The sequence below is a fragment of the Carcharhinus amblyrhynchos genome, chromosome 3 (genome assembly GCF_965287045.1).
Source record: "Carcharhinus amblyrhynchos chromosome 3, sCarAmb.v2.hapA, whole genome shotgun sequence".
Taxonomy (NCBI): Eukaryota; Metazoa; Chordata; class Chondrichthyes; order Carcharhiniformes; family Carcharhinidae; genus Carcharhinus; species Carcharhinus amblyrhynchos.
Window position 1 is genome coordinate 76115159 of NC_137326.1, and position 27699 is coordinate 76142857.

At 43.4% G+C, this 27699-nt stretch overlaps 2 protein-coding genes across 29 annotated transcripts in view; one reads left to right on the forward strand and one right to left on the reverse strand.

The window, feature by feature from the left end:
* The window catches only part of kif1aa (kinesin family member 1Aa), a 291200-nt gene that overhangs the window by 57813 nt on the left and 205688 nt on the right, over positions 1-27699 (forward strand). The window lies entirely within an intron of this gene.
* Positions 3631-12016, reverse strand: LOC145340871 (uncharacterized). Its single transcript, XM_080185349.1, has 4 exons — positions 11432-12016; positions 8543-8758; positions 6790-6996; positions 3631-4611 (listed from the first exon to the last, which is right to left on the reverse strand). Exons 1-4 carry the CDS (start codon positions 11717-11719, stop codon positions 4420-4422), a joined length of 903 nt encoding a protein of 300 aa, XP_080041475.1. The 5' UTR covers positions 11720-12016; the 3' UTR covers positions 3631-4419.

The window sequence follows — 27699 nt, forward strand, 5'->3', positions numbered from 1 at the left end:
GTCTATTAAATAGTTCTCTCTCACTCTCCTGATCCTAAAAAATACTTGAACTATGGATCTAGTCCTTTCACTTCATGTCCCTAAACTATATACCTTTACCCTTCATCAGGTATCCTCACTATGTCGTTCATCTGAAACCTGCTGTCCTGAACTATGGCTCTTTTTTTTCTTGACAGCGCCAGTTCACAAGGAATAAATTTGTTCCATGTGGTAGGGCACCTTTTCACTTCAACAGCTTCATCTCATAATCCATTCCTTTCACAAAACTTTGACATAAAAACCCATTAGAGTGGAACTTGAACTTTGAGCACTTAGAACAGACTCCTGTTGATGCATACATGCCTGTCACATCATCAAAGAGCACTGGGAGGTTTGTGGTAGTAAGAAAGGCTGTAAGTACCCTGTTGTGAGATGAGCAATTGTCTATTATTTCTAAGATGTGACGTCTAACAAGCATCTGAACTGAGAACATTGCCATTTGTAAATCATTGCCAGTAAAAAGCTGCAAATGCCAGAGGGAAATACAATGTTCTTTCTGTCAGCATTTGCTGGCTCCTACTGGATGAGGAATAGCATCATACAGTGGCAACCAGGCAACGAGTGAACCATTACCACTTGCTGATAAAAATAAAGCAGAACAACAGAGCCGGACACAGTATGTGATCTGAATTCTGACATTCAATTATTTCACGGCAAGTGTCTCCGGTAAAAAAAGGATAGACTTAACTGCAATTAATAGAACAGATTTTTTGTGAATTACAACTCAGAACATGAAATTGCTGCTTGTTACTGGTATCTACCTTTTATATAATATGACCTCTGCCTCAGCTAAGAACTGGCCAGCTCTCTTTTGAAAGTGTACAGCGAATCAGCATTCATTGAATTAGCTGGTAACTTGTTCCAGAGATTTACCATTCATTGGGAAAGGAAGCATCTAACAGCTAACTAACTCTATCCTGACACAACATATAAGCATGATCCCTGTTGGGAGCTCCTTGACCTATCGAACTGAAATCATTTCTCAGCTTGCATGTGTTTTTTTTCATTTGTAAATGGGATGTGCCACAGCCAACATTTATCGACCATCCCTAATTGCCACTGACCAGAGTGGTGGTGAACCACTTTCTCGAATCATAGTCCATGTGGTGTAGTAACATCCACAATGCTATCGGGGGGGAAATTCCAGAATTTTGACCCAGAAACAGTGAAGGGACAGTGATATATTTCCAAGTTGCTGCAGAAAGTTCATAGTTCTGTTGATTAGACAGTGCTGTCAATGATGATGCAATATGTCATCAGGGTCAGACGATCAAGAGGCTCAAAAGAGCAAGAGCCAGAACGGTCTGTATCCAGAAAATGTACTTACCATTGGGGTTCAAGCCCAATGCTAGGACTACTTGGCCACAGATGCAGGTTTCAATGTGATTAAATGGGCTAATAATCAGTTCCGTCACTTCACTCTCACTATTCCCCAAAGGATAAAAAAATACCCAGTATGGGTGTGAAGATATGCTAACAGAAATAACCCTGGGTCTTGGATGTACACAGTTTCAAGAAAAACTGAATACTGACCTCCAAGTTATTCAAAAAGTAAGTGAAACCTCTTCAAAACAGTCAGGGTTATGGCCAGAATTTTACCATCCTACCTGCCATGGGAATTGAAGCAAGCAAGGGGCAGACCATAGGAAAGTCTTTTGACCTTGGGCGGGAGTTTATGGTTTTGCGATGAGCGAGGCTGTAAGATCTAGCCCAGTGGTGTGGCTTGGGGAACTTGCAGGTAGTGGTGTTCTCTTGCATCTGCTGTCCTTGTCCTTCTAGGTGGCAGAGGTCGTGGGTTTGAAAGATAATGTTGAAAGAGCCTTGGTGAGTTGCTGCAGTGCGTCTTGTAGATGGTACACACTATTGTCACCATGAGTCAGTGTGGAAGGAATAAATGTTTAATGTAATAGAATACCAATCAAGTGGGCTTTTTCTCTTGCACGGCATCAAGTTTCTTGGGTGGTTTTGACTCACCCGTATTTCATCATGCTCCCTTGTGCCTTGTACATAGTGGCAAGGCTTTGGAGAGTCAGGAGGTGAATTACTCACCACAAGATTCCCAGCCTCTGCCCTGACCTTATAACCACACATTTATATGGTACGTCCAGTTCAGTTTCTAGTCAATGGTAACCCCTGAGGATGTTGATAGTGAGGGAATTCAGCAATGGTAATGCCATTGAATGGCAAGGGGAAATGCTTCAATTCTCTCTCATTAATGATGGTCATTGCCTAATACTTTTGTGGCATGAATGTTAGTTGCCACTTTTCAGCCCCAAACCTGAATATTGACTAGGTCTGGCTTCACTTGAACGTGGGTTGCTTCAGAATCTGAGGAGTTGCCAACGGTGCTGAAGTGTGTGCAGTATCCGTAAGCACCCCTACTTCTATCTGATGATAGTGGGAAAATCATTAATGCTGCAGAGAGCCTAGAGGAGGATTGAAAGCAGGGGTGAAATTGAAAAGCAAAGAGAGGGAATGAAAAGCTATTGGCAAATAAAGTCAAGGAAGATCAAAACATATTTTATAAACACATAAACATCAAGAGGATAAGAGTCAATTAAAGACCAAAAGGGTAACTTGTATGTGGAAGTCAAAGATGTGGTATCATTCTTAATAAATTCTTTGCATCTCTTTTCAAAAAACAGGTCACGATGCAGACGTTTTAATTAAGGAGGAGTGTAAACATTTGATGAGAGAAAAGGTGGTTCTAAACAGTTCCATAAACATTTTAACGTGGAGCTAGGAAGAGTAGCAATCATTCTTTTGTCTCTATAGAAATACCACTGGTATGCTTCTGCCATAGACTTGCATCGTTGACACTTCACCTCCTCCCTCAGCTCACCCCAAGGTCCTACCTGGAGCTAGAGATGGCTGGAATTCCTAAGGCCTCGACCAAGGAGCTTCGGTGGTACCCCCGACTGTTTTCCACAACTTCAGCTACTCAATTCACAGGGAGCTGATGTGAAGTTTGGCTTGGTCCCCTTCAGAAAGGGGTTCACATTCCACCATGTCTTGCGAGCTGAAGACTGGTGTGAGCCAACTCTGTCTCTTTGTCTGCTGTTGAATAGATTCTGATTTGAGAAGCAGACATATGCATTATGAATTGCAAATCATACGTACTTTATGTGATAAAGTTGCATTCTTTAAATTGTAGGAATGGAATTTGTTTTTTGAAAGCTGCTATTTGCCTCCCCTTTTTCCAGGATTGCTCTGTTCCTCCAAGTTTTGGCCTTGAATTGTTCCATCATTGGCAACTATGCCTTCAGCGCCTTAAGCTTGGAAGCTTCCTCACTAAACCTCCCCACCCCTCTCTCTCTTCTTATTAGCCACTTTAAAATCAATGGCCAGGTTTTTAGTCCCCCGAACTGAACTCTCAGTATGTGGCTCAGTGTCAAATTTCAACACTTGAACACTTGGAATGTTTTCCAACATAAAAGACACTATATAAATCCAAGTTGTTGTCGTGTGAACCCAATGTCATGTAAATGATTAAATGAATCCACATTCTAGCAATAGATAATGTTATTGAAGCTGAATCTCAAAATGTATAGTTTTCATTTTCTAATCAACACTTACAGGATGATAAGGGAGAAAAGCTGAGTGAAATCTTTATTCATTTAATCTTTATTTGCACATACCACGTCACCAAAAATAGTTTTCAGAATGCGAGAATTACAGCAGTGAGGTGTAGGAACACGTTTTGCTGTCATTCAAAATGCAGCAAAGCTTAACTCTGAAACATGATGCACAGCCTGCTCCAAGTACAATATATCCTTTACAGGGAGGAGGCAAAGTCTGTTCAGGGAAATAGATAGTACTGCTCCAGATATTATGCATTACTTACTGAATGACTCTGGGGAGTCAGGAGCTGAGTTACTTGCTGCAGAATTCCCAGCCTCTGTCCTGGCCTTATAACCACAGTATTTATATGGTTGGTCCAGTTACATTTCTGGTCAATGTTGGTAGAATGTTGATAATGGGAGAATTCAGCTTGGTAATGCCATTCAAAGTCATGGGTAATTGGTTCAGTTCTCTCATTGAAGATGGTCATTGCCTGATATTTTGTGTGTCATTCAGGGTCATCTGCAGGTTCCCTTACAATATTGGAGAGGAAATAGTGTCATGGTGACAAAGAGGAAAATTAGAAAGAGTGAGGGATTGTGTTATCATTTGCTTACTAATGGGTGGTGGTTGGGGGGGGGGGGGAGGTGTGTATGTGTGTGGAAGAGAGAGATACCAGGGAACCCTCAGATATTTCCTTGTTCATTATTAGATATTCTGCATCTTCCTATTTTATTGGACTGAACTGATGTCCCTTTCATGTCAATTTTTGCTTATCCTAAGTGTTTCATTGCTGTGAACAAAGATGGCTGCTGAATTCTAGTCACTTCCTCTTCTCCATACGGTCATGTGGGCCACTGTCCATTCGTACTTGCGTGCTGTCTGTCGAATTATGATGGGCTCATTCTTCTCGGCAAGCAGCTCAAAGTGCGGAGAGAAGACTCGCTTCATGGTTTCAAATGCTTGCACCTCCTTGCCGGAGTCATCCTTATACCCACCCAACCACAGTGACTGTGTAAAGAGATAAACATGAGAGTGGAATGAGGATGGCCAAAAGTCTGGAATTAATCAGCTGTATACACACATGCACTACTGCTCCAGTTGTGTAATAATCACATTCACATCCTGGGTGCCTCTTGTCATTGGAGTAACATTAATATAAGAAATAGTGGTAGGAGTAAGCCAAACAGATTCTTAAACCTGCTCTGCCATTCAGTAAAATCCTGGTTGATCTGACCTTTGCCTCAACTCCTCTTTGCCTGTTCCCTTGACTTCTGCAATCCGTCTATCTCAGTCTTGATTATGTTCAATGACTCGGCCTCCTCAGCTCTTTGACATAGAGAGTGATCCATTATTCTGATAGTTTACACAGTGGTGCTGTATAGGGAGCTGATGCACTATAAGAGCTTACCAGTGGCACTGCTAGTTTATATGGCTCCTTCTGCTTCGCTCTCTGGCCAGGTAAGTGTTCTGTTCAACAGGGCCAAATCTTATCCCCTAGCCAACAGGAACAAGTTGCAACGTTTAAACAAGAAACAAAAGCAATTCCCAGCTGCTCCAATGGACTAATCCAATAGTTTATTTGAAAGTGCCTGTGATTGTTTAGAGTTATATATCTGTGGGTGGATACCTGAATCATGTGGCTCTGATCTTTAAGTTCTTTAAATAAAGCTATATAACAGACATATACCTTCTATCTAACTCCCTCAGCCTCTATAATGTAGGATTACATAGGATTATACAGGATATATGGTGCAGAAACAAGCCATTTGACAAACCAATCGATACTGGTATCTATGCTCCACTTGAGTCTCCTCCTATTGTTCCTCATCCACATTTATCACTGTAACCCCCGAATCCCTTCTCCTGCAAATGCTTGTCTAACTTCCCTTTAAATGCATCTAACTATTGACTTCAGCCACTCCTATTGGTAGTGAGCTCCACGTTCTTATCACTGGAATCAGAATCCCTACAATGCAGAAAGAGGCCATTTGGCCTATCGAGCCTGCACCGATCATAATCCCACCCAGACCCTATTCCTGTAACCCCATATATTTTCCCTGCCAGTCCCCCTGATACTAAGGGGCAATTTAGCATGGCCAATCAACCTAATCTCAGATCTTTGGGAGGAAAATGGAGCACCTGGAGGAAACCCACACAGACAAAGGGAGAATGTGCAAACTCCACACAGTCACCTGAGGCTGGAATGGAACCTGGCTCCCTGGCGCTGTGAGGCAGCAGCGCTAACCATTGTGGCACCATGCCACCCCACTCTTTGGATAAAGACTGAATTCCTTACAAGATTTCAATTCTAGACATTAGAGATGTACCTTTAAGCTAACTCGCTCACTTGCTGTCACTGACATAAATGAAGCATCAATCTAACTCCCTCACTTGTTATTAGAGACATTACAAATGCAATACCCTCAATCTAACTCTAGCTGGATCTGGCATCTGGCTTGATACTGTGGGTTTCACCACATCTTTTAAAGTCAGAGATAACAAAGAACAACCCAGCACGGGAAACAGGCCCTTCGGCCCAACAAGCCCGCGCCGCCGCATCACCCTACACCTATTCTACCCTGCGTGTCTACGAATAGAACCCCTGACTTAGCCAGATTCAGGGGAGAATAGTGTCAATTTGGTAAAACCAATCAGCCTAAGAGCACATCTTTGGGGTGTGGGAGGAACATAAGAACATAAGAAATAGGAGCAGGAGTAGGCCATCTAGCCCTTCGAGCCTGCCCCGTCATTCAATAAGATCATGGCTGATCTGTCGTGGCTCAGTTCCACATTCCCGCCCTCTCCCCATAACCCTTAATCCCCTCTCTTATCAAAAACCCATCAACCTGCATCTTAAAAATATTTAGCGAGGTAGCCTCCACCACTTCAACAGGCAGAGAATTCCAGAGATTCACCACCCTTTGAGTGAAGAAGTTCCTCCTCAACTCTGTTCTAAACCGCCCCCCCTTTATCTTGAGGCTGTGCCCCCTAGTCCTACTATCCTTTCTGAAACCCATAAGAAGAACCATTCAGTATTTTATCATAGTGTGAGCAGATGTTTTCCTTAATTAGGGAAATCAGTTAAATAAGTATAGTCCTGACTCTTTCCAAAACATTTGATCATACAGAATTACTGAGAGTCCATAGAGAACCCTGTGACCAGAAGCTGGAAGCTGATAGTTTTACCTTGGGTGTGAATTCCTCTAACCAGGTGTATGGTGATGTAATGACAAGAATTCCACCCGGGGCTACTAGTCCCGGGAGTCTGCGGAAGAACGCAAAGGGGTCAGGGAGGCGACAGATCAGGTTCGCTGCCAGGATACAGCCAAAGGATCCCAGATCTGTAGGTAGATTACAGGCATCACCATGTATGAAGAAACAGCGACTCCGATCCTGCAGAAAAAAGTAAAAACACGAAGTGACCAGGCTGGAAAAGTGGTGCGTTCACGTTGAGGATAAGTGACATTGCTGCCAGAAATTGAATTTGTTTTTGGTTATCAGTATCAGCAGTGAATGCAGTAAGGAAAATTCCCTCTATAGCCCCACAACGCCCCCCCACCCCAGACCAAGTACAACAACACAATAAAGCTCCCTCTCCATTGTCTCACCACACAGCCAGAGATTCCTCCTAGTCTGAGCTGGATTCAGATCAAATTCTGCAGATGAAACAGTGTCTTAGCTCACTATTTCTCACTGTCTGCAGTGTTTAATTGACAGTTCTGATCTCCACTTTCTGGCACTAATGAGCTGGGATCCTATTACTCACTTCGTACGCAGACACTGTTCTACAAGCAGATTTTGCCTCAATGACATCTGTGAACTGAAAAACACCTTGAATCTTAGCTGTGGGAATAAGGAAACAAACTGCTAATCTGAAATGATAACAAAGTTCTGGAATCAGCAAGACATGTTTGGCATACAAACCAAGTTCAGTGCAAACTCCTTTGGACATTTTGCAGGCTTCTGGTGTGAACACTGGCTTCATTGAATCCAAATGTTGGCCATCTCCCATATTTTACTGCTAGTATTTTTTCCCATAGCCTTAAGATAATCCAGCCCATTCATTCAAATGTAGCATCGTGGTCTTGAAGAGCAAGTTGTGAATCTGACACTGGGTGGGAGGGAGATCCCCCACCAGCCAAATCACTGACCTTGGCCTTAACTGACAGACATTGGCACCAGATGGAGCAAAGGTGTGTATCCGGGCAACAAGGAAAGTAAAATGGTCTCGGGTCCGATTCTGCAGTGAGGGCATGGGGAACCTCTGCAGGGCTTTGGCTACAGGTGAGAGAAAATGTTTGTCACCTGACTGCTGCCCTAGTCAATCCAACAGGGAAAGTCATCATGACCGACACACAAAAATGGGAGTTTTTTCCTCTCTTAATTTTTAAGATGAGGGTATCACTGGCTAGGCCAGCATTTATTTCCCATTCCAAATTGCTGTTGAGAAGGTGGTGGTGATTTGCTTTCTTGAACTGCTACAGTCCCTGTGGTATAGCTACACCCACACTGCTGTTAGGGAGGACGTTCCATAATTTTGACTCAGCAACAATGAAGGAATAGTGATATATTTCCAAGTCAGGATGGTGAGTAACTTGGAATGGTGGTGTTCTCAGGTGTCAACTGCTTTTGTCCAAACAAGTACTGGACTGTGGCGACTGGAGGATTTTCACAGGAACTTCAAGTAACTAAATGAACTTTAAACTTTAGATTGTAGTGGTTATGGGTTTCCAAAGAATGGCAAATTGGGACAGAGGTAGAAAGGAAAAGGAGAGAGAGAGTGCAGCATCAAAAAGATAGAAATATAATAGTAATGAGATAGAGGGAAAACAGACTGGAAGATGGGGATGGGGACAAAAAAATGATGAGAGAGAAAATGATTGGCTAAATGTAGAATGGCAAGTCTGGAGGATCAGTGAAGATTTGGCTAAGTACTTACAATGTCCTTGGGCACCATACCAATGTGCTGAGTTCCCAGGTCTCCTTCAGTCCTGGCATAATAAGAAAGCTGGCCTTGTTCTTTCATTTGGTTGCAAGCTTTTACAAATGAGAGGCTGAAGTCAATGCCCACCACCTCCTGAAATACCCGTGCCAGTTCAAACGAGGCTCTCCCTACAGCACAACCAATGTCCAGGGCTCTGCTGGGAACTCCACTCTGCCGAAGGTGAATAGACAGGTTGCAAATTAAATTACACAATCTTCCAGCGAGTCTGAGATGGATCATGGGTGACATGGTCATTGTTAGAAAAGAAAGACTTTCATTTACAGAGCAACTTTCACAACATCAAAATATCCCAACGTGCCTTACGTCCAATGAAGTACTTTTGATGTGTAGTTCCTGTTGTAGTTTCAGAAACACAGCAGCCAGTTTGGGCACAGCAAGACCCCTCAAACAGCTGTGCAATAACGACCAGTTAGTTTGTTTTAGTGATGGTTGAGGGATAAATATTTGCTAAGACACCATGGTGGGCAGAATTCCCCTACATGTCTTTGAAATGGGATCTTTAATGTTTATCTCAAAGGTGCAGAAAGGATCTTGGTTTAAAGTCGCAGTCAAAGGCAGCACTCTCGTCACTCTGTTTGTACTGCATTGGAGTGTCAGCCTGGATTGTGTGCTAGGATCTGAAGTGGGACTTGAGCCCAGGACCTCCTGATTAAGAGGCAGGCATGCTATATCAGGCAGAACATGGATAATACACAGCTAATCATTTGAATTGCCTGAATGGGAGAATCAGGTACCCAGGAGGGATGAGAGTACAATTCACGAGAGGAAATTGAGAGATTTCTAACTGGCTGCTAAACCCTGGACTTCAGATTACTGCCTCCAATCACTCCACACTATTAGTTACTATTCTATCTGTTTTAGCTCCATTTCCTGATGATGTAGGATTTCTTGTAGATGATAACTGTGGATATGATCTGCACCTCAGCTGGCTGGGGATTTTTTAACAGCTGTGATCCATTGCTGCAGGTGTATTGAGAGTGTTTGTGACTATGAAGCAGCTGGGCATACAGAAAATATGGGTTTACATTTTGCAGTGTGAATTATTTCAAGCACAGTTAGATCCTCAGCCCGAATAAACACCTTGAGCTGGTGACACAGTCATTTGCAAATCCATGGGTATAGCACTGACAAAAAATGAATCCAGTTATGTTTGACACTTGACTAACATAAAAACAATCGACCCCTTCCCAGTGCACTATAATGCTAGTGCATCAGCCACCCACAGCACTGTACCACCCATCACACTGCATCACCCACTGTGCTGTGCCATCCATCCTACTCTTTGGATGCTTAGGGCAATTTAGTATGGCCAATCTACCTAACATCTTTGACCTGTGAGAGGAAACCAGATCACCCGGAGAAACACATGCAGGAACGGTGACAACACTGCAAACTCCAGTCACCGAAGACTGGAATTGAATCCTGGTGCTGAGGCAGCAGTGCTAGCCACTGTTAGTAGTGAGTGGCTATGGAGGATACATGGGGGACATGGAGGTGGCATGGGATTTCTGAGGGTGCATTGGGTAGCACAGAGGGAGGATGGTTGGAGAGGGGCAGGGGCAGATGAGGTTAGGGGAGCTTTCAAATGATGTTTGGAGCTGGCCTGCTGAATAGAAGTGGGCCGTTTAATCAGCCTGCCTCTGCACTTTCAATGCTCACCCACTCTATCATGGCTCACAAACTGCACTGTGTACCCAAGCCTTACGTTTAAAATCAAAAATCCCAGGCAGAGTTACAAATGGGTGGGTTGAGAGTTCCTAAGTTGCAGAAAGTGCGCAATTTGCATTTTTTCCACCCTTACAGGAAAATCTGGGCCCAGATCCCTGAAGCTTATAACTAAGTAGTTAAGAACCCTTTTCTGGTTCTGTCCTGGTGAAACTTTTCTCATGGATTTAATATCCTCTCTACAATGGGGCAGTGGTATTGTCCACAGTGTAACCTAACTACTGCTCCATACAACATTACTACTGCTTTGTACTCAGTCTGCCTATTTAGAAATTCAAAGAGCGGAATTTCTCACTGTTAGGTTTGATGGCTCATGAGATGCAGCGTGGCTTGCTAGCAGCCTACCACTCGCCCTTGATCTGTCACCCAATTTAACCACGGGGATTTATAGACATTGGGCATGTGGAAACCCTTAAGTGACCAACGATTTCATCTGCAGTCGGGGAAGGCCCATGCCATTCGGACAACCTGGTAGCTTTAGTTGTACAGGCTGGTGTTGGGCAACAAGGGTATCTTTGGGGGTTCCTTGTCCCCATTAGAGGCACCCATTCCCCATGGTCCTATGTCCCTTTTAATCCTTGCCTCCCAGCCTCTTAAACCCGCCCCCCCCACCAATGCTGGGGCATGCCAGCTAGACCCGTCAGTACCCTGAATTTACCCTCAGTCCAGCCTCCTTAAGCTCCTCATGTTGGGGGACTTGTTGCAGTCCCAGTAGTGGCCACAGCTCAAACATGGTGCTGCTGGGAATTCACAACTGCTGGCTGTCCAACTGAAACTCTCAGGATGGTATTTGCTGCACAGATTGGGGAAGAAATCTTGCCCTTTAGTCAGTCAATGCCCTGCCAAATATTAAATAGCTTAGGAGAAACCAGTATCAGCAGGGAAATATTCCTAGCTGACTCTGCCTGCCATAAGAACATAACCCAGTCCCACCCAGTTCCAGAGTGTGAAAGGATAATGTCTGACCCACTGTCCCACCCAGTCCCAGATTTTCCCTTTATTTTTCCATCCTGATGTTGACCAAGCCCCTACAATTCTTTTTAATAATCTTTTGCGAGAAGTTTTAACTGGAAGTTCAGCATGAGCTAAGTTTGTTACCTGTTGAGTAAAATATTTGATGCATTCCTGAGCACACCTCTGTGGGAAATTATGGAGTGAGACTGGGTCAGTGATGTACAGCGAGAGTTCCTGCGGTGAGCCGAAGTGGAAGAGGAGGTACACGTTCAGAGCTTTCTCTGTTTCGTACACATTCTCCTTCGAATCTGTCTTTCTTCTTGAGCTCACGAGGCGTCTCCAGAATTGGTAGAAGGTGTAGCCAGTGGCAAGCAGGATCGCAGAGCTGACTAGCATGGGCTTCCCATATCTCAAAGCGTGGATCATGGGCATTGTGAGGCTGGCCAAGGCCACAAAGCAGCAGATGAGAAATGAAGGAGCAGCGAACGTGAAAGGAAAAATACAGCAACAGGAATGTGTCCTGGCAGTAAAAGCAATAGCTGTCCTTCACACAAGGTCACTAAAACGTAGGTTGAAACAGCTCTTTGTCAGCAGAACGTTTTGAATTCAAAATGCCCTAACCCACTCTCTGAATCCTTTCACCTGCACGAACGAAAAGCCAGTTTTCAATACTGCAGTTTTTCTCTGCTTACTGCTCTGGCTTGACCTTTGTCCTCAGAGTGCTGTGTTGCAATTGGGCAAGAACGCAACGCTGAACTGAAGCTGAAACATAGGGGGAGGGGTCAGCATTATTGGAAGCTTGCAGCTTGTTTTGTTGGCACTGACTGGATTCTTTTTCTCAAGAAGTGCTTCTGTCTCCAGGACTATTTTTGTCCTTTCACTTTGTATTCCATTTGTGCTATATCGGTGCTGTGTTTATATAATTCTCTCCTTTGATTCTGTTAGATGTCACCATAAAGGACATACACCTAACTGTCTTTGCACAGGGTGACATAGGGATTAGTTTTGTAGCCGCACAGTGCCAGGGGCCCGGGTTTAATTTCAGCCTTGGCTGACTGTGCAGAGTTTGCACATTCTCCTTGTGTCTGTATCAGTTTCCTCCGGGTGATCTGGTTTCCTCCCACAGTCCAAAGATATGTAGGTTAGGTGGATTGGCCAGGGTAAATCCATGGGATTATGGGGATGGGGTGGAGAGGAGAGCCTGGTTGAGATGCTGTTTCAGCAGGTTGGTGCAGACTCAATGGGATGAGTGACCTCCTTCTGCACTGTAGAGATTTTATAGATCAGCTTTACCTTTTTCGATCCACCTCCAGTCAGTGTATGCCGGAGCTGGGTAGGGAAGGACGTATCTTCAGTCAGAGGGCAAGATTTTCCTGTTCTCGCCAGCGGTGGGCATTGTCAGCTGACTTCTGGCTGCTCTCCAAATGTTCCCGTCCTGTCTACGACAATGCCTGTCATTGGTGGGGAGAGTGTCTTTGGCACTGCACTAACCCTGGGGCAGCAAGCGTGCTCGTATTTGATTTCATATCATTAATACTACTGCACGTGACTAGCAGCTTGGTAAATAAAGGAGGTTTGAAGGAGCATCTTAGAGGAGGAAAGAGAAGGAAGAGTTGGAGCGGGTTAAGGATGGAAATCCAGAGCTTAGAACTTTGTCAGCTTAAGACACACTCATCATTGGTGGAGTGTTTAAAACCTGGGTTGTGCGAAACGCCAAAATTAGGAATGCAGAGAGTTGTGGGGCTGGAAGAGGTCACAGATAGGGAGGTGAGAACGTGGAGGAGGGGAACCAGAAAACAAGAATAAGAACTTTAAAGCTGTGGCATTGCCAGGCTGGGAGTGAATGTGGGTCAGGGAGCAGAGGCGTGATGGGTGAATGGGACTGAGGAAGTTTGAATATGATCAGCTATGTACCCTAGGGGTTGGGCAGTGTGGTGAATCTGGTCAACTGTGGTTGCCAGGGCTGCTGTAGAGGGCTCCTGTCTCCATAGGAATATTTGAAAAATAATTAACAGTCACAGCTTTGACAGCGGACTAAACTCTGCAGCCCGGCCAGGCTCAATTGTGTGGAAAACAGTCGCAATAGTAAAGAATTTCTGCCTTGCTCTCTGCAACTGAAAGAAGAATTGAGTCCCTCCTCTAAAGACATCGACATAGAGCCTGACCCAATGCAGATCCCAATCTCCAGCCCAAGGCAAATTGGCCCTCGCACAACGTCACTCGATCAACCTTACCCCTTCCACCCTGCCTGCTCTCCTCCACCCTGCAACTCCTCTTTCTTGGATCTTCTGTTCACCTATTCCTTTCCCTGTCAACCTCCCCTTCCCTCCTAACCTAGCATCCTAAAGGGTCAAAAAAATTCTTAAGGGGACTATCAATTGATTTCCAATCACCATGAAAAGCAGTCCTTCAGTGAGACTCTGCACACCAGGTTAATGGGGTGAGGGTGCGGCAAGGTTTGCGTGTGGTGAGACAGCCAAATGAAAGAAAATTGCAGTGAGTATTTGCCTCCTGAAATCATTGAAGTTAAAAATCGGAAATGAAAATGACATTGTGTAGTATCCACTTACCACTAATGAGCATTAAATGGTCGTTGAGAAGGAAATGCTCCCAATGTGCAACAGACTGGCCAATTATTCTTGATGCCTTCAAAGATTCATTAAATGGGGTAGAATCAGCCAGCGAGCTCTCGAGTGTTATTGCTGGACATGCAAACCATGAAGCACAATCTAGTACCACATTGAGAGCAGTAAACAAATGAAGAAAGCAGATCCACATTAAACGAGAAATGATTATGAAACCGATTAAGAGACAGGAGGAAACACCAACACCACTTCCCTTGTTAGTGAGCCTTTTAAGAATGTTAATTCCAGTGTTCGAGCACTGCAAATTCCTCCTACATTAACAATCTGGAGCAAAAATCCGCACCCGCACCAATTTTAGGGCTGAGATTCTGATTTTAAGGTACACAGTTTCACTTCAGGAGAGACGGTTCAGGTTCTGCAGAGACAGAATAACTCACTGAAGATCAGATAGTTCGATTCTGAGGCAGGCAGCCTTGTTTCAGAGCAGATAGTCTGTTTTTGGAAACAGAGGATCTGCATTATCAGCAGATAATCCACTTCAGGGATGTTTCAAGAAAGATGATCTAATTGTAAGGCAGACATTACAATTTTCTGTAGACAGTCCTATTTCAGGATTGATAGTCAAAGTCCGACATGGCATATTTTCACCAAGCAGTGCACTTACAGACTGACAGTAAATGTGAAGAATTACATGTTCTTGAGGATGTGGTGAATAATATTATAACATGAATTTGGGACTTCTTTCCTCTGTTTGTCTCAAAAATGCTTCACAATTGAGGTGCCAGTACATTGTGCGTTGCTTATGTTGGGTCCCTCATGACATGAAAATAAATCCCAAACGGTATGTTCAAAACCTTATTCCTGTTGCTTTGTTTTAAATTGGACTTTCTGCTGAACCATGTTCTGCTGAACTTATAGATGGCTGCTACTAGTCACATGACCACAGGATTGATCCTTTGTTCTGGAAGATCCCACCAGAAGCAAAATAATTCCTTTATCAGCTTCTGGAATCTCACTCCTAATTTAATGGATCTCTTGTAATCAACAAAAGCAGAGGAAGTGCAGGTGAACTGGCCCCCAGCTGGAGTTATCACAAACAGGAGATATCAAAACTCATACTGGAAGAAATGCTAATATTCACCTAGCTTCTCTCCTAAGGCGGAACAGTAGGATCTGGCCAAAGGCATGGAAACTGATTGTTAAGTTGCAGTTAACCATTAATGGACCATGTCACATGACTCAAGCCTTTGGCCTCACGCAATCTGCTGTTTAACATCATAAACCCCCAACCTAACCATCCCCTCGCCCAACACACCATCTCAACAACCACTTCTCCCCAACCACCTAAAATACAGCAGAACCAGACATAACAGGAGTAATAATGTATATATAAAAAAGAAGACTCAGGAGACAAGAAGGCAACAAGCCAAAATATAAGGGCAATGCATCACAGGGGTAACAGGGGTAGGAAGTGAACCAAAAGAAAAGTGGCAGAGCACAAAGAAAAGGGGAAATGTCCTCTCTGTGTTCGACCCCAAAATCCAACTGGCGAGCCCACAAGAAGCAGAACTCCAGGCTGAAAAATAGTCTGCTCCTCAAAACATGCCACAACATACTTTAAAAATAATTCAAAACACCTTCTGCTAATGGACAGTTAGTGAGAGGAAAGAAGTTCAGTTTCCCTGTCTCTCTTCTGCCAGTACACTGGCTAGGCATATTTTCCACTGCAGCACTCATAGGATGGAGTGGCATTGGCTGGGATTATGTGTTAGAAAATTGCACATCCCTGACACTTCTTCATCTGGAAAATGAAGGGCTGAGGATGCGCAATTGTTGGATATCTGCACATGGACACACTGGCATGCAGGGGACTCTGAGGCAGAAGATCACTTCTTATGGGTGAGTCCAGAGCTAGGGGGCACTGTTATAAAATTAGCATCACTCTTTTAGGACAGAGATGAGAGAGTACTTTTCTCTGAGGATTGTGCAACTTTGGAACTCCTCTGTCTCAGAAGGCAGGGTCATTGAGTATTTTTATGCCAGAAGGCGAGATATTCTTGTTAGACAAGGAAATCAAATATTATTGAGGTAGATAGAAATGTGGAATTTGAAACACAAACTAATCAGTCATGTTCTTACTAAATGGTAGAGAGGGCTTGAGGGGCCGAGTGGCCCACCTCTGCTTCTATTTCATAGGTTTATATGTACTTCTGTTGTATCCATGATTAGAAATGATAAAGTATAGGGCTGTGACATACCTTTTGTCACCTCCAGTACGGACTTTGAAGGTGTCTGTTCCAGATCTTTCACTCAGCCTAGTTGCAGTTATATCATCATGAAGTAATTGCAGATTTGTGATGAAATCGCATCCAAACTCTTGAAATACAATTCAGAGTCTCATGATTTACAGAGTCATATGCTTTAGTCAGATAGATGAATGTGATGAAGAATTCTTGGTTTATTTCTTGGATTTTGCCTGTCAACAAAGACCAAGTCACAAGTTCTTCTGGATAGTTTAAAAACACACCATGTCTCAGCAAGGAGTTCCTCAGCCACCGCAAGTAGGCAATTCAGGAAATACGTGTCAGCATTTTTCCCTATTTAGACAAGAGTGAGGGCTGTGGAATATGTCAATGTTACAGTGAGGGATGTGGGATATATCAATGTTAGAATGAGGGTGCGGGATTGTGTCAGCGTTACAGCGGGGAGTGCGGGCTTGTGTCAGCGGTACAGCGGGGAGTGCGGGATTGTGTCAGCGTTACAGCGGGGAGTGCGGGATTGTGTCAGCGTTACAGCGGGGAGTGCGGGATTGTGTCAGCGTTACAGCGGGGAGTGCGGGATTGTGTCAGCGTTACAGCGGGGAGTGCGGGATTGTGTCAGCGTTACAGCGGGGAGTGTGTGGAGTGTAATTGAACACAAATTGTTACACCTCACACTGCTCATCTATTAACAAGGAGCATGAGATACAGGATGTTACAAAAAATAACTGAAACAAGGACGTACCATCCAGATCATTCTTTATATTCAGTGAAGTCCCTTGAATCTGTATTTTCAATCCAGATATTGGATCAGTCAGGTGCCACTTGGAACGGTAGTTCACCTTCACTGTTACAGATCTGCAGATAAAGAGGGGGTGAGATGAAATGTCAGTCGGGTACAGTGAGTGAATTGTTGGAACGTCCCAGACGCCGCCTTTAAACTGACATGCTTCAATAGCCTTGCAGTACAGATTTGCTGTGAGATTTTGTCACAGCTATTGTAAATAATGGCATTGTTGATAAATGTATATTTACTCATTGCAAAGGGATTCAAAGCATCCCCCCACCCCCCCCCCCCCCCCCGAAACACACACACACACACACACACACACAGTACGGCAGGATTTGACAAAAGGATTAGATGATTCAGTCTGAAGTGGAAAAGTTATAATTGTTGAATTAAAAGGATGGAGAACAGGGAGAAGCAGAGATTGGTGCCACAGCTGCAGCCTATGTACATGAGAAAACATCAATCTAGTAAAGATCTGATGTCACCATACTATTCATTTTACATGCAGTAGTTGTCTCTTTTCAGTCCTGAGAGACATATAAGTCAGTGAGCAGAATTCTTCCTGAGGGAGAGAAACTGAGAGGCACCAGTCAGTCTACAGATAGCTCCTTGAGGGAGGGGGGCTGTGAGACACCAGTTAATGCACAGATATCTGGGTGTGCTTGTGAATGAATCACAGAAAGTCAACATTCAAGTACAATAGGTAGATAGGAAAACAAATAGCGTGTTATCTTTCTTTAAAAAGGGAAAAGCCTTACTGCAAATATACAGGGCATTGGCGAGGCCACAGCTTTGCAGAGATAAGGCGGAGTTGGGCCTGGGTAAAATGCTCTGTCAGAACATTGTTGCAGACTCGAGCCATATGGCCTCCTTCTACACTGTAGGGATTCTATGAGATCTAAGGCTCACGAGACTAGTTCTTGGGATCAGGAGGTGTTCTGTGAGGAGAGATTGAGTAGACTGGGCCTATTTTTCCTGGAAATTAAAAGATTGAAAGGTAAGGGACTTGATAGGGTGGGTGCTGAGAGAACGTGGTGAATCTAAAACATGAATCATGATTCAAGAATAAGGGATGAGGGCTGAGATGAGGAGAAATTCCTTCGCTCAAAGGATTGTGAATCTTTGAAATTTTTTTACCCCAGAGAACTCTGGCTGCTGAGTGTTGAGTATCATGAAAACAGAGTATGAAGGGAGCAGAGGAATATGAACATAATGCAAAAATGTGGGATTGAGGGAGAAGATGAATGGCCTTATTGAATGGTGAAGCATGCTTGAGAGGGCCAAAGGGCCTACTCCAGCTCATATTTCATATTTTTCTTAGCTCCATGAGAGAGAGGGATTAAAAGATACCAGTTGTCTTTGAGACACCAGTCTCACCAGATATCTCTCTAAAGGAAGAGTTTGGGATGTGGTCTGTTGTTAAGTTTTTATTTTAAACATTCTTGTCAGGAACTGTATCTGAACCCATAGCTTCTTTGCTGTTTTTTTTCTGTTTTGCACAGTTTGAAGTCTGATATTGTTTCACTGAAATGGGCCTGCAGCCAGGCCCCAGTACTGTAAATTATTGATCCATCTTTTGGTTTCTTCCATCTGTCGTCACCATGGCAACTGGCTGTCATCTAACAGCTGGCACTGGGACAGTTTAATTAGAGCAGGAAGACTGCAGGGTTATCAATTTCAGAGGAACAAGGAACAACGAAAAGTAATGGAGACAGAGAGAGAGGTAGACTGAGACAGAGTCTGACGAGGGCTCAAGAGAAGGCACAAAAAGAGAAAGGGAGATAGATTCATGTCAAGAGGAATAGAGAGCAGGTGAGAGACTGATGCGAGGACAGAGTGGTGCATCTACCAATGCCACCTCCCTCCCCACCACCCAAGATAACCTCCATGATCAATTGAAGCACAGACCTCTTGTAAAATGCAGGGATGAAATAGGCCCATAAAATGGATTGATGATAAAACAAATCAGATTACAATGTACTATACTGAAATAGAATTGGTCCAGCGGTTATACAAATTTTTCAGCATTATGGTGAGTTTTACTAGGACCCTACTTCGATGGAACTTCTGGAAATGACTCCCATAGGCCCCTAAATGCCGATTCCTCCCCCAATTTTCATTTCCATTATGTTTTGCTCCCTACCCCTCCCCCAAACAATGAAACTCTTTAAACTATGCGCCTTCCCTCTCACCTCAGGACACTCCAACCATCCTGGACCTTCCCAAGGCTGGGAATCTCCACTGTAGAGATCTCTATATTCCCATTAGAATACTTCAAGTGCTAGGAATCCCTGAAATCAGGAGCAGCAAGTTGTGTGTTTGCCCAGAAAGCCAGCCTATATTGGGTATATCAGTAACTGTGATTACCTGAGGATAAGGACTTTGATGTGGTCAGGAGAGATCGTGACAGGTTCTTGTAAAGTTAAGAAAATAGATCAGTTTGAATGATCTTTTGAAGACAAACAGACTGAGTTTAGGCGCACGTTTGGAAATGTTGGTTACAGCTGGTTGTGGGTTCAAATCCCATTCCAGATACTTGAGCATTTAATCCTGGTGACATTCTCAATGTAGTACTGGGCCAAGAGCTTCACTGTCAGAAATGCTGTATTTCAAGTGAGAAGCATACCGACTGCCCTCCCAGTTGGATGTAAAAGCTCTTTTGGCAATATTTGAAAAGCAGAGGGATTTCCTCCCAGTGACCCCTGGTTGTTGATGTTTGTGGGGGCTTGCTGTGCACAAATAGGCTGCCACATTAATCATAAAAGTGAAACACTTTTGATATCCTGTGAAAGTTGCTATGCAAATGCCAGTTTGCTATCGCTATCTCCCATGACCTGTCCAATTAGTTAAATTCTGTTCATGAATACTTTCAAATCTCATTCTGAAATCTTCCTGTCATGCCTGCTGGTTCAAATGTCAGGTACTCAATTATTGGCTGAAATCTAAACAAGACCTTCAAATGGTTTAAATAAGTGCACAGACTGGAATCCGTTTATGTGGTTCCAATGCTTCATGTATAAGGTAATAGAATGAACAAAGAACAGTCCAGCATAGGAACATGCTGTTCGGCCCTCCAAGCCTGTGCTGACCATGTTGCCTTATCTAGACCAACTGCTTATATCCCTCTATACAGTCTGTTCATGTGTCTATTCAGATAAGTTTTAGGTGTCACTAACATATCTGCCTCAACCACCTTACTTGGCAGTGCATTCCAGGCCCCCACCACCCCCTGTGTAAAAAAAAAACTACTCCTGCACATCTCCACTGAACCTTTCCCCCCTTATCTTGAACTTGTGCCCCCTTGTAATTGTCATTTCTGCCCTGGGGAAAAAGCTTCCAACTGTTCACCAAATCCATACCCCTCATAATTTTATGAATTTCTATCAGGTCGCCCCAGGGAGAACAGTCCCAGTTTTTTTCAATATGTCTTCGTAGCTAATATCCTCTAGGCAACATCCTGACAAGCCTTTTCTGTACTCCCTCTCGAGCCTCTCTCCTTCTGATAGTATGGTGACCAGAATTGGACTCAGTATTCCAAATATGACCTAACCAACGTTTTATATAACTGTGACATAATTTGCCAACTTTTGTACTCGATGCGCATCCGATGAAGGGAAGCATGCCATATGCTTTCTTCACCATCTTTTCCACCTGTGCTGTCACTTTTAAGGATCTGTGGATTTGCATGCCCAGATCTCTCTGTCTATGCTCCTGACGGTTGTGCCATTTATTTTATAGCTCCCACCTGAAATGGATCTACCAAAATGCATCACCTTGTATTTGTCCAGATTAAATTCCAGTTGCCATTTCTCTGCCCAATTTTTCAGCCTATCTATATCCTGCTATATTCTCTGATAACCTTCATCGCTGTAACAATCTTAGTATCATCTGCAAACTTGCTAATCAGACCAGCTATGTTTTCTTCAAGTCATTTATATATATTACAAATAGCAACGGTCCCAGCACTGATCCCTGCAGAATACCACTAGTTATAGACCTCCATTTAGAAAAACACCCTTTCACCGCTACCCTCTGTCTTCTATGGCCAAGTCAATTCTGAATCCATCTAGCTAGTTCCCCGCTGATCCCATGAAATTTAATCTTTTGCACTAGCCTGCCATGGAGGAACCTTGTCAAATACCTTACTAAAGTCCATGAAGACAACATCCACAGACCTTCCCTTGTCAATCATTTTCGTCACCTCCTCAAAAAACGCTATTAATTTAGTGAGCGATGACCTCCCTCGTACAAACTATGTTGTTGCTAACAAGACTGTTCAGTTCCAAATGTGTATAGATCCTAAGGATCTTTTCCAACAATTTCACTATCACTGACGTCAAGCTCACTATAATTACCCGGGTTATTCTTGCTACCCTTCTTAAATAACCAGACATTGACCATCCTCCAATCCTCTGGGACCTCACCAGTGGCCAATGAGAAAACAAAGATTTCTGTAAGAAGCCCAGCCCAGCAATATCTTGTCTCGCTCAGTAACCTGGGATAGATGCCACCTGGCCTTGGGGATTTGTCTACCTTAATGCTTTTTAATTCACCTAACTCTTCCTCCTTTGTAATGATAACTTGTTCTAAAGGGTTTACACACCCCTCCAAGACATCATCAATCGACGTGTCCCACTCCTTTGTGAATACCGATGCAAAGTATTCATTAAAGATTTCACCCATTTCCTTTGGTTTTACACATAATCCCTCCTTTGTCCTTGGGTGGATCAATTCTTTCTCTAGCTACCCTCTTGTTTCTAATATATGTACAAAACGCCTTGGGATTTTTCTTAATCCTGTCTGCCAAGGACATTTTGTAACCCATTTTTGCCCTCCTAACTCCCTGTTTGAGCTCTTTTCTACTTCCCATGTATTCTTCAAATGCTATATAATGGTGAGGATCTAATTGAGATGGAACAGCTGTATTTTCTAATCCTTTGTTGAGCTTCAGCCATGAAGGGACTTCAGGCTAAATACATATGTGTTAACTTGTAGTTGCCATATAGTTTGTACCTATTGTGTTTTTGTGTTTTGCTGACAGTGTCATGGTAGCCTGCGCAAGTCATATTGTTGTGCTATGACTTTGTCACAAGAGTTGTTTGTCACTAAGTGTTTCAATGTTGGGTTGATGGGTGAGTGAAAGCAAAGGGTTTGAAGGAACATGGGATCAAGAGGGGTAACTTTGAATGGAACTGTTTGCCCTGAGGATGGTAAATGCAAATGGGGAATAGTTGGGTCAGTTTGTCTGTTTCTGTGTTCTTTTACTACTACAGTGGCAAACTTCATAAGTACATTGATGGCTGTAAAACCTTTGAGATACCCTAAGATCACAAGTGGTGCTATTGAAAGTGCTGATTTTTTAAAAATATATTTACCAGCTGTTAACCAGGAAGTAATAACAGGTAAAGGATTGTTATCAAAAAGGATTTTTATTTTACAAATGTAAAAAGAACATTTCCTTCCTGATATCTGGAGACAATTATTTCCTGCTTTTGTCCTAAACATGTTAACTCTCGTTAGAGTATAGGTTCCAAAGAGACCCTGCTGTATCTCACCAGGGTGGTGGTGTTTCCCCCTGCCCCCCCACCTTTCATGAAGAATTTTGGACAGCAAGCTTAGGCAAGCTGTCAGGAGCTAGAATGTAGAATTCCATCCTGACTTCACACAATATTCGTAGCAGCAGGGATCCTGAAATTAGGAACAGAATACCAGAGGCCTTTACCTGTCTGTCAGGTGCAGAAGAGTTCAGTTAGCTGTGTCCCAGAGTGAGATACCTCAATGCAGAGGATGGGGTTTGATCTTCCTGATCAGTATGTCTCAGTATCACACCATATATTTCCAGCCTGAGAAATGAGGGAGACCTTAGCTGTTGTCTGAATTATGCACGTCATCTGGCAGGATAAGATCATTACGTTGTCACATGAGAAATCTTTGTTATCGGTTTCGTAACATATAAGAGCAAAGATATGTTTATTACTTTATCTTTGATCTGACTTCCCATTCAAAACACTGTCTTGCCCATTGTGTTCTCTGTATTGCTTACACCCCTTTGTCCTTGATTACAGGAGCATTAGTCTCAATCCTAAATCTGTACACCCTTCGGCTTACTTTCTCGGCGACTGCGTTGCTGAGGAGTAACTCATCTCTAGTTCATTGCCTAATTGTTGCAGGTAGCCATGTGTTTGGATTGTAGATGGATGTGGTTTAGGTTAATTGATTTTATTAATGAACTCAGCAGGAAACACTCACCCCCATAGCAGTTCCAGATTAAATTAGGGAGGAATTTTTATATCATGCACCAACATCTGAATGTGAGGGATGCCAACAGGACCCTTGAATAGAAAGTTTGGATCCATTGTGTCCAGGAACAATAACGTATCGAGGGGCCATCCGCACCTCCATACACTGTCGAGAGCATGGGAGCTGTGGACCTTTGAAACAGGGGAGCATCATTACCTCGGACCCCTACAGAGAGCGCAATACCAATGGGAACTCCTGAAAAATAAACATAGCACTAGGAACTGAAAGTTTTACTTCCAGGACCCTGAAAGAGGTTCCATCAGGAATTGTAACATATGCTGAGCAAAGTTGCACCCTGGCCCTTCAGTGAGATCAGGATAGTCCTCAGATTGCTTCCACTGACCTGACCTTGGACAGCAGGAGAAGTACTACAGTTGATTTTGGTGCAAGGAGAGGAGAAACCTCCTTGGAAACCCCTATTTGATGACTCATTGTTTGTTGCTGGTGTTTTTTTGAGAGACTTCAGGTTGTAGGTTCAAGGCCCATTCCAGAGGCTGACACACGTCAGAGCTGAAGGGGGGCTGTACCCGGTCAAGTGCCCAGCTACTGTCTCAGATGGAGGTCAAGATTTCTTCCAGGGGACCTGAAAGGTGCTATCAAAAAGTACACCAATATGGTTGTCCAGCAAGTATGGACTGTGGATCATCCTGTGGTTGAGTAGCCCAATGATGCTCAGGATCTAGGTAGATATGAAGATTGACTCAGTGGAGGATGTAAGTTACTAGGAGAGGAGCAGTGAAAATTATTAGCGACCATTGATAGTGAAAAATATTGGAATGAGGTTGTATCGCCCTGGGTAACATAAGTTAAACAGTGAATCAAAGCAGGTGATTTGTTTTTCCCTCTAGATTTCTTCCCCAACCCCAAACATGGTGGTTCCCAAAGGGATAGGGGTTCCACATGGTACAGCAGACCTCAAATACTTCACACAACCACCCTTGGGACTTGTTAAAGACAATATCCTAGGGAATAGAAAGCTCGCAGGCACCTGTCCCAGTGTTTATTTAGCAGGCCAAACTGAGGTCATAGCACAATTTCAACTTTGCGCATTAGCCTGATCATTTTCCTCCTTGCTCTGTGTTTAGATTTTTTTGAGCATCTTTATCCTCTCTGGCCATTAAATAGATGAGCATTAATTCCCTGAAGAATGATTTCACGTACCCAGTGAGCTACCATTTCCAGGAATATCAATTGGAAAACCTTTTCTTTTAAATTACTCTAGCCAATGATTCTGTCTCATTCCCCATGGATCCCATGGGATATTTCTTGTCTTTGAAAGGCAGCCAAATAACATTAGTGTCAGACATTACTTTAAGCTTCAACTGTGAAACAAATACATTAAGTGAATGAACAATAGCAACAATATTACATGTATACAATTACAGTGGTGGGTCAGCCTAGCAATTGGGAAGAAATATTCCATCATTTCTACACTAAGCTCGATTTTAGTGAAACCTAATGAATAATTCACATCCACATGGGCCAGCTGACCCTGACAGTTTCCATCTGATTCGGACTCCCAATGATTGCTGCGGAAAGCGGCTTTGAAAGTCCCAGATAAGCTCTCAGATTTGATTAAAAGCAAGTTCATCTGAAACAGAAATGGAAAATTTGAATTACTATCTGCTGAATTCAGAAAGCCTCCAATCTGAATCAAATCGTATTGCTGTTGTGGGAGCTTGCTGTTTGCACATTGTCTTCTGCATTCCCTACATTACAACAGTGGTTATACTTCAAAGGAACTTTATTGACTGTAAAATGTGTTAGGAAAGTAAAGGTAGTTTTAAGGGATTTATATTTGTATTGGTAAACATTAGATATATAGTTTTAACTGGGTTTATTTCAATGTTTCTATGTCTCCAAGGATAAAATGTCTGGTTCGATTCATGCTGGACAAAGGTATTTCTACGTGCGGAGGTTGATTTCAATTCTAATTGTGATTCTGCTGTACTTAGAGAAGGCTATGTGTGAAGAGTAGCTAAACCAGCAGTGATTGCTTAACAAACAGGGCCTTATAAGGTAAATAAGCTTTTAAGTTTTAGTTTAGCTAATTTGATTACTGTTTGAGATAGGCAGTGAGAGAGATAGTTGTTACAGCTCTGTTAGAGGGAGTTAGTTTTAGAAGGCTAAAGAGGGAGCATCTCCCTAAGCCTTGTGAAAAGAAAAGCTATACTATGGCATAATGGTTAAGATCCAGCTAGTTAAAAGAAGTTTCCAAGAAATCTGAAGTTAACAGAACGTTGGAAACTAGGATCCAGAGCTGATTACTATTCAGCAAAGTCATAGCGAGTTCAAAAAGCATTGGATCATGGGAGACCAGAAAGATATCTGCAGTAGTGCTAAGGTTTTTGAGAAATTGTTATAGTTTGGGAGACATTATTTGAAATAATTCTGGAAATCAGTGCTGGACCTCAGGTTTGTGTAAAAACCTGAGGTTTACCCACTGATTTCAGGACAAAGGAAACCTCAAGGGAGAGATGTAAAAACTCTCAGGGTAGAAAGCAAAAACTTGATGGAAGCAGTGAAGGGAAAGCACAATTTAAAGGGGAGGTGATGGCCCAGTGATATGATTGCTTGACTATTAATCCAGAAACCTAGATAATGTTCTGGGGACCTGAGTTTGAATCCTGCCATGGCAGCTGGTGGAATTTCAATTCAATAAAAAATATCTGGAATTAAGAGTCTACTGATGATCATGAAATCATTGTCGCTGTCAGAAAAACCCATCTGGTTCACTAATGTCTTTTAGGGAAGGAAATCTGTCTTTTAGGGAAGGAATCATGTAGGCCAGACGAGGCCTTACTTCGTCTGGCCTACATGTGACTCCAGAGCCACAGCAATGTGATTGACTCTTAACTGCCCTCTGAAATGGCCTAGCAAGCCACTCAGTTGTAATAATTGCTACAAGTCTCAACAAAGAAATGAAACTGGACAGACCACCTGGCATTGACCCCGGCACTGGAAAAGACAACAGCACAACAAACAGTCCTGTCAACCCTGCAAAGTCCTCCTTACTAACATCTGGGGGCTAGTGCCAAAATTGGAGAGCTGTCTCAGAGACTAGTCATTCTCATGGAATCATACCTTACAGATAACACCCCAGACACCGCCATTACCATCCCTGGATATGTCCTGAGTCACTGGCAGGACAGACCCAGCAGAGGTGGTGGCATAGTGGTATACAGTCGGGAGGGAGTTGCCCTGGGAGTCCTTAACATTGACTGTGGAACCCATGAAGTCTCATGGCTTCAGGTTAAACATTGGCAAGGAAACTTCTTACTGGTTACTACGTACCGTCCTCTTTCAGCTGATGAATCAGTATTTCTCCCTATTGAACAATACTGAGATACGTGGAGCAAAGGAACAAAATGAACCCTGGATAGGGGAATTTCAACATCCACAATCAAGAGTGGCTCGGCAGCAGCACTACTGTTCGAGCTGACTGAGTCCTAAAGATATAACTGCTAGACTTGGTCTGTAGCAGATAGTGAAGGAACCAACAAGAGGAAATAGCATACCTGATCTCCTCCTTATCAATCTGCTGGCTGCAGATGCATCTGTCCATGACAGTATCAATAAGAGTGACCGTCACACAGTCCTTGTGGAGATGAAGTCCCGCTTTCACACTGAGAATAGCCTCCATCATGTTATGTGGCACTATCACTGTGCTAAATGGGACAGACTTTGAAATGGTCTAGCACCTCAAGACTGGGCATCCATGATGCTCTGTGGGTTATCAACAGCAGTGAATTGTACTCCTGCAATATCTGCAGTCTCATGGCTTGGCATATCCCCCACTCAACCATTACCATCAGAATAAACCCTGGTTCAATGGAGCATGCTGGAGCAGCATCAGGCATAGCTAAAAATGAGGTGTCGACCAGGTGAAGCTACCACTCAGGACTACTTGCATGCCAAATGGAAAAAACAGCAAGTGATAGACAGAGCTAAGTGATCCCACAATCAACGGATCAGATCTGAGCTCTGCGGTCCTTCAACATCCAGTCGAGAATGGTGGTGGACAATTAAACAACTCACTGGAGGAGGAGGCTCCACATATATCTCTATCCTCAATGATGGAGGAGCCTAGCACATCAGTGCAAAAGATAAAACTGAAGTATTCACAGCAATTTTCAGCCTGAAGTGGCAAGTGGATGATCCATCTTGGCCTCTTCCAGTGGCCCCCAGCATCTCAGGTGCCAGTCTCCAGCCAATTCGATTCACTCCATGTGATATCAAGAAATAGATGGAGGAACTGGATACTGCAAAGGCAATGGGCCCTGATAACATTCCAGCAATAGCACTGAAGACTTGTGCTCCAGAACTTGCCACTTCTTATCCAAATTCTTCCAGTACAGTTACAACACTGGCATCTACCCAACAATGTGGAAAATTGCCCAGGTTTGTCCTGTACACAAAAAGCAGGACAAATCCAACACGGCCAATTATCGCCCAATCAGTCTACTCTTGATCGTCAGT

Bases quoted from the DNA above. Each gene is read 5' to 3' on its own strand.
- LOC145340871 (XM_080185349.1), bottom strand. From the start codon at position 11,719: ATGCCCATGATCCACGCTTTGAGATATGGGAAGCCCATGCTAGTCAGC. The intron at 8,759-11,431 runs GTAACAAACTTA...CACCTTCGGCAG, and splicing joins TCAAATATTTTACTCAACAG to AGTGGAGTTCCCAGCAGAGC. The intron at 6,997-8,542 runs GTAAGTACTTAG...TTTTTTCTGCAG, and splicing joins GTATGGTGCCCAAGGACATT to GATCGGAGTCGCTGTTTCTT.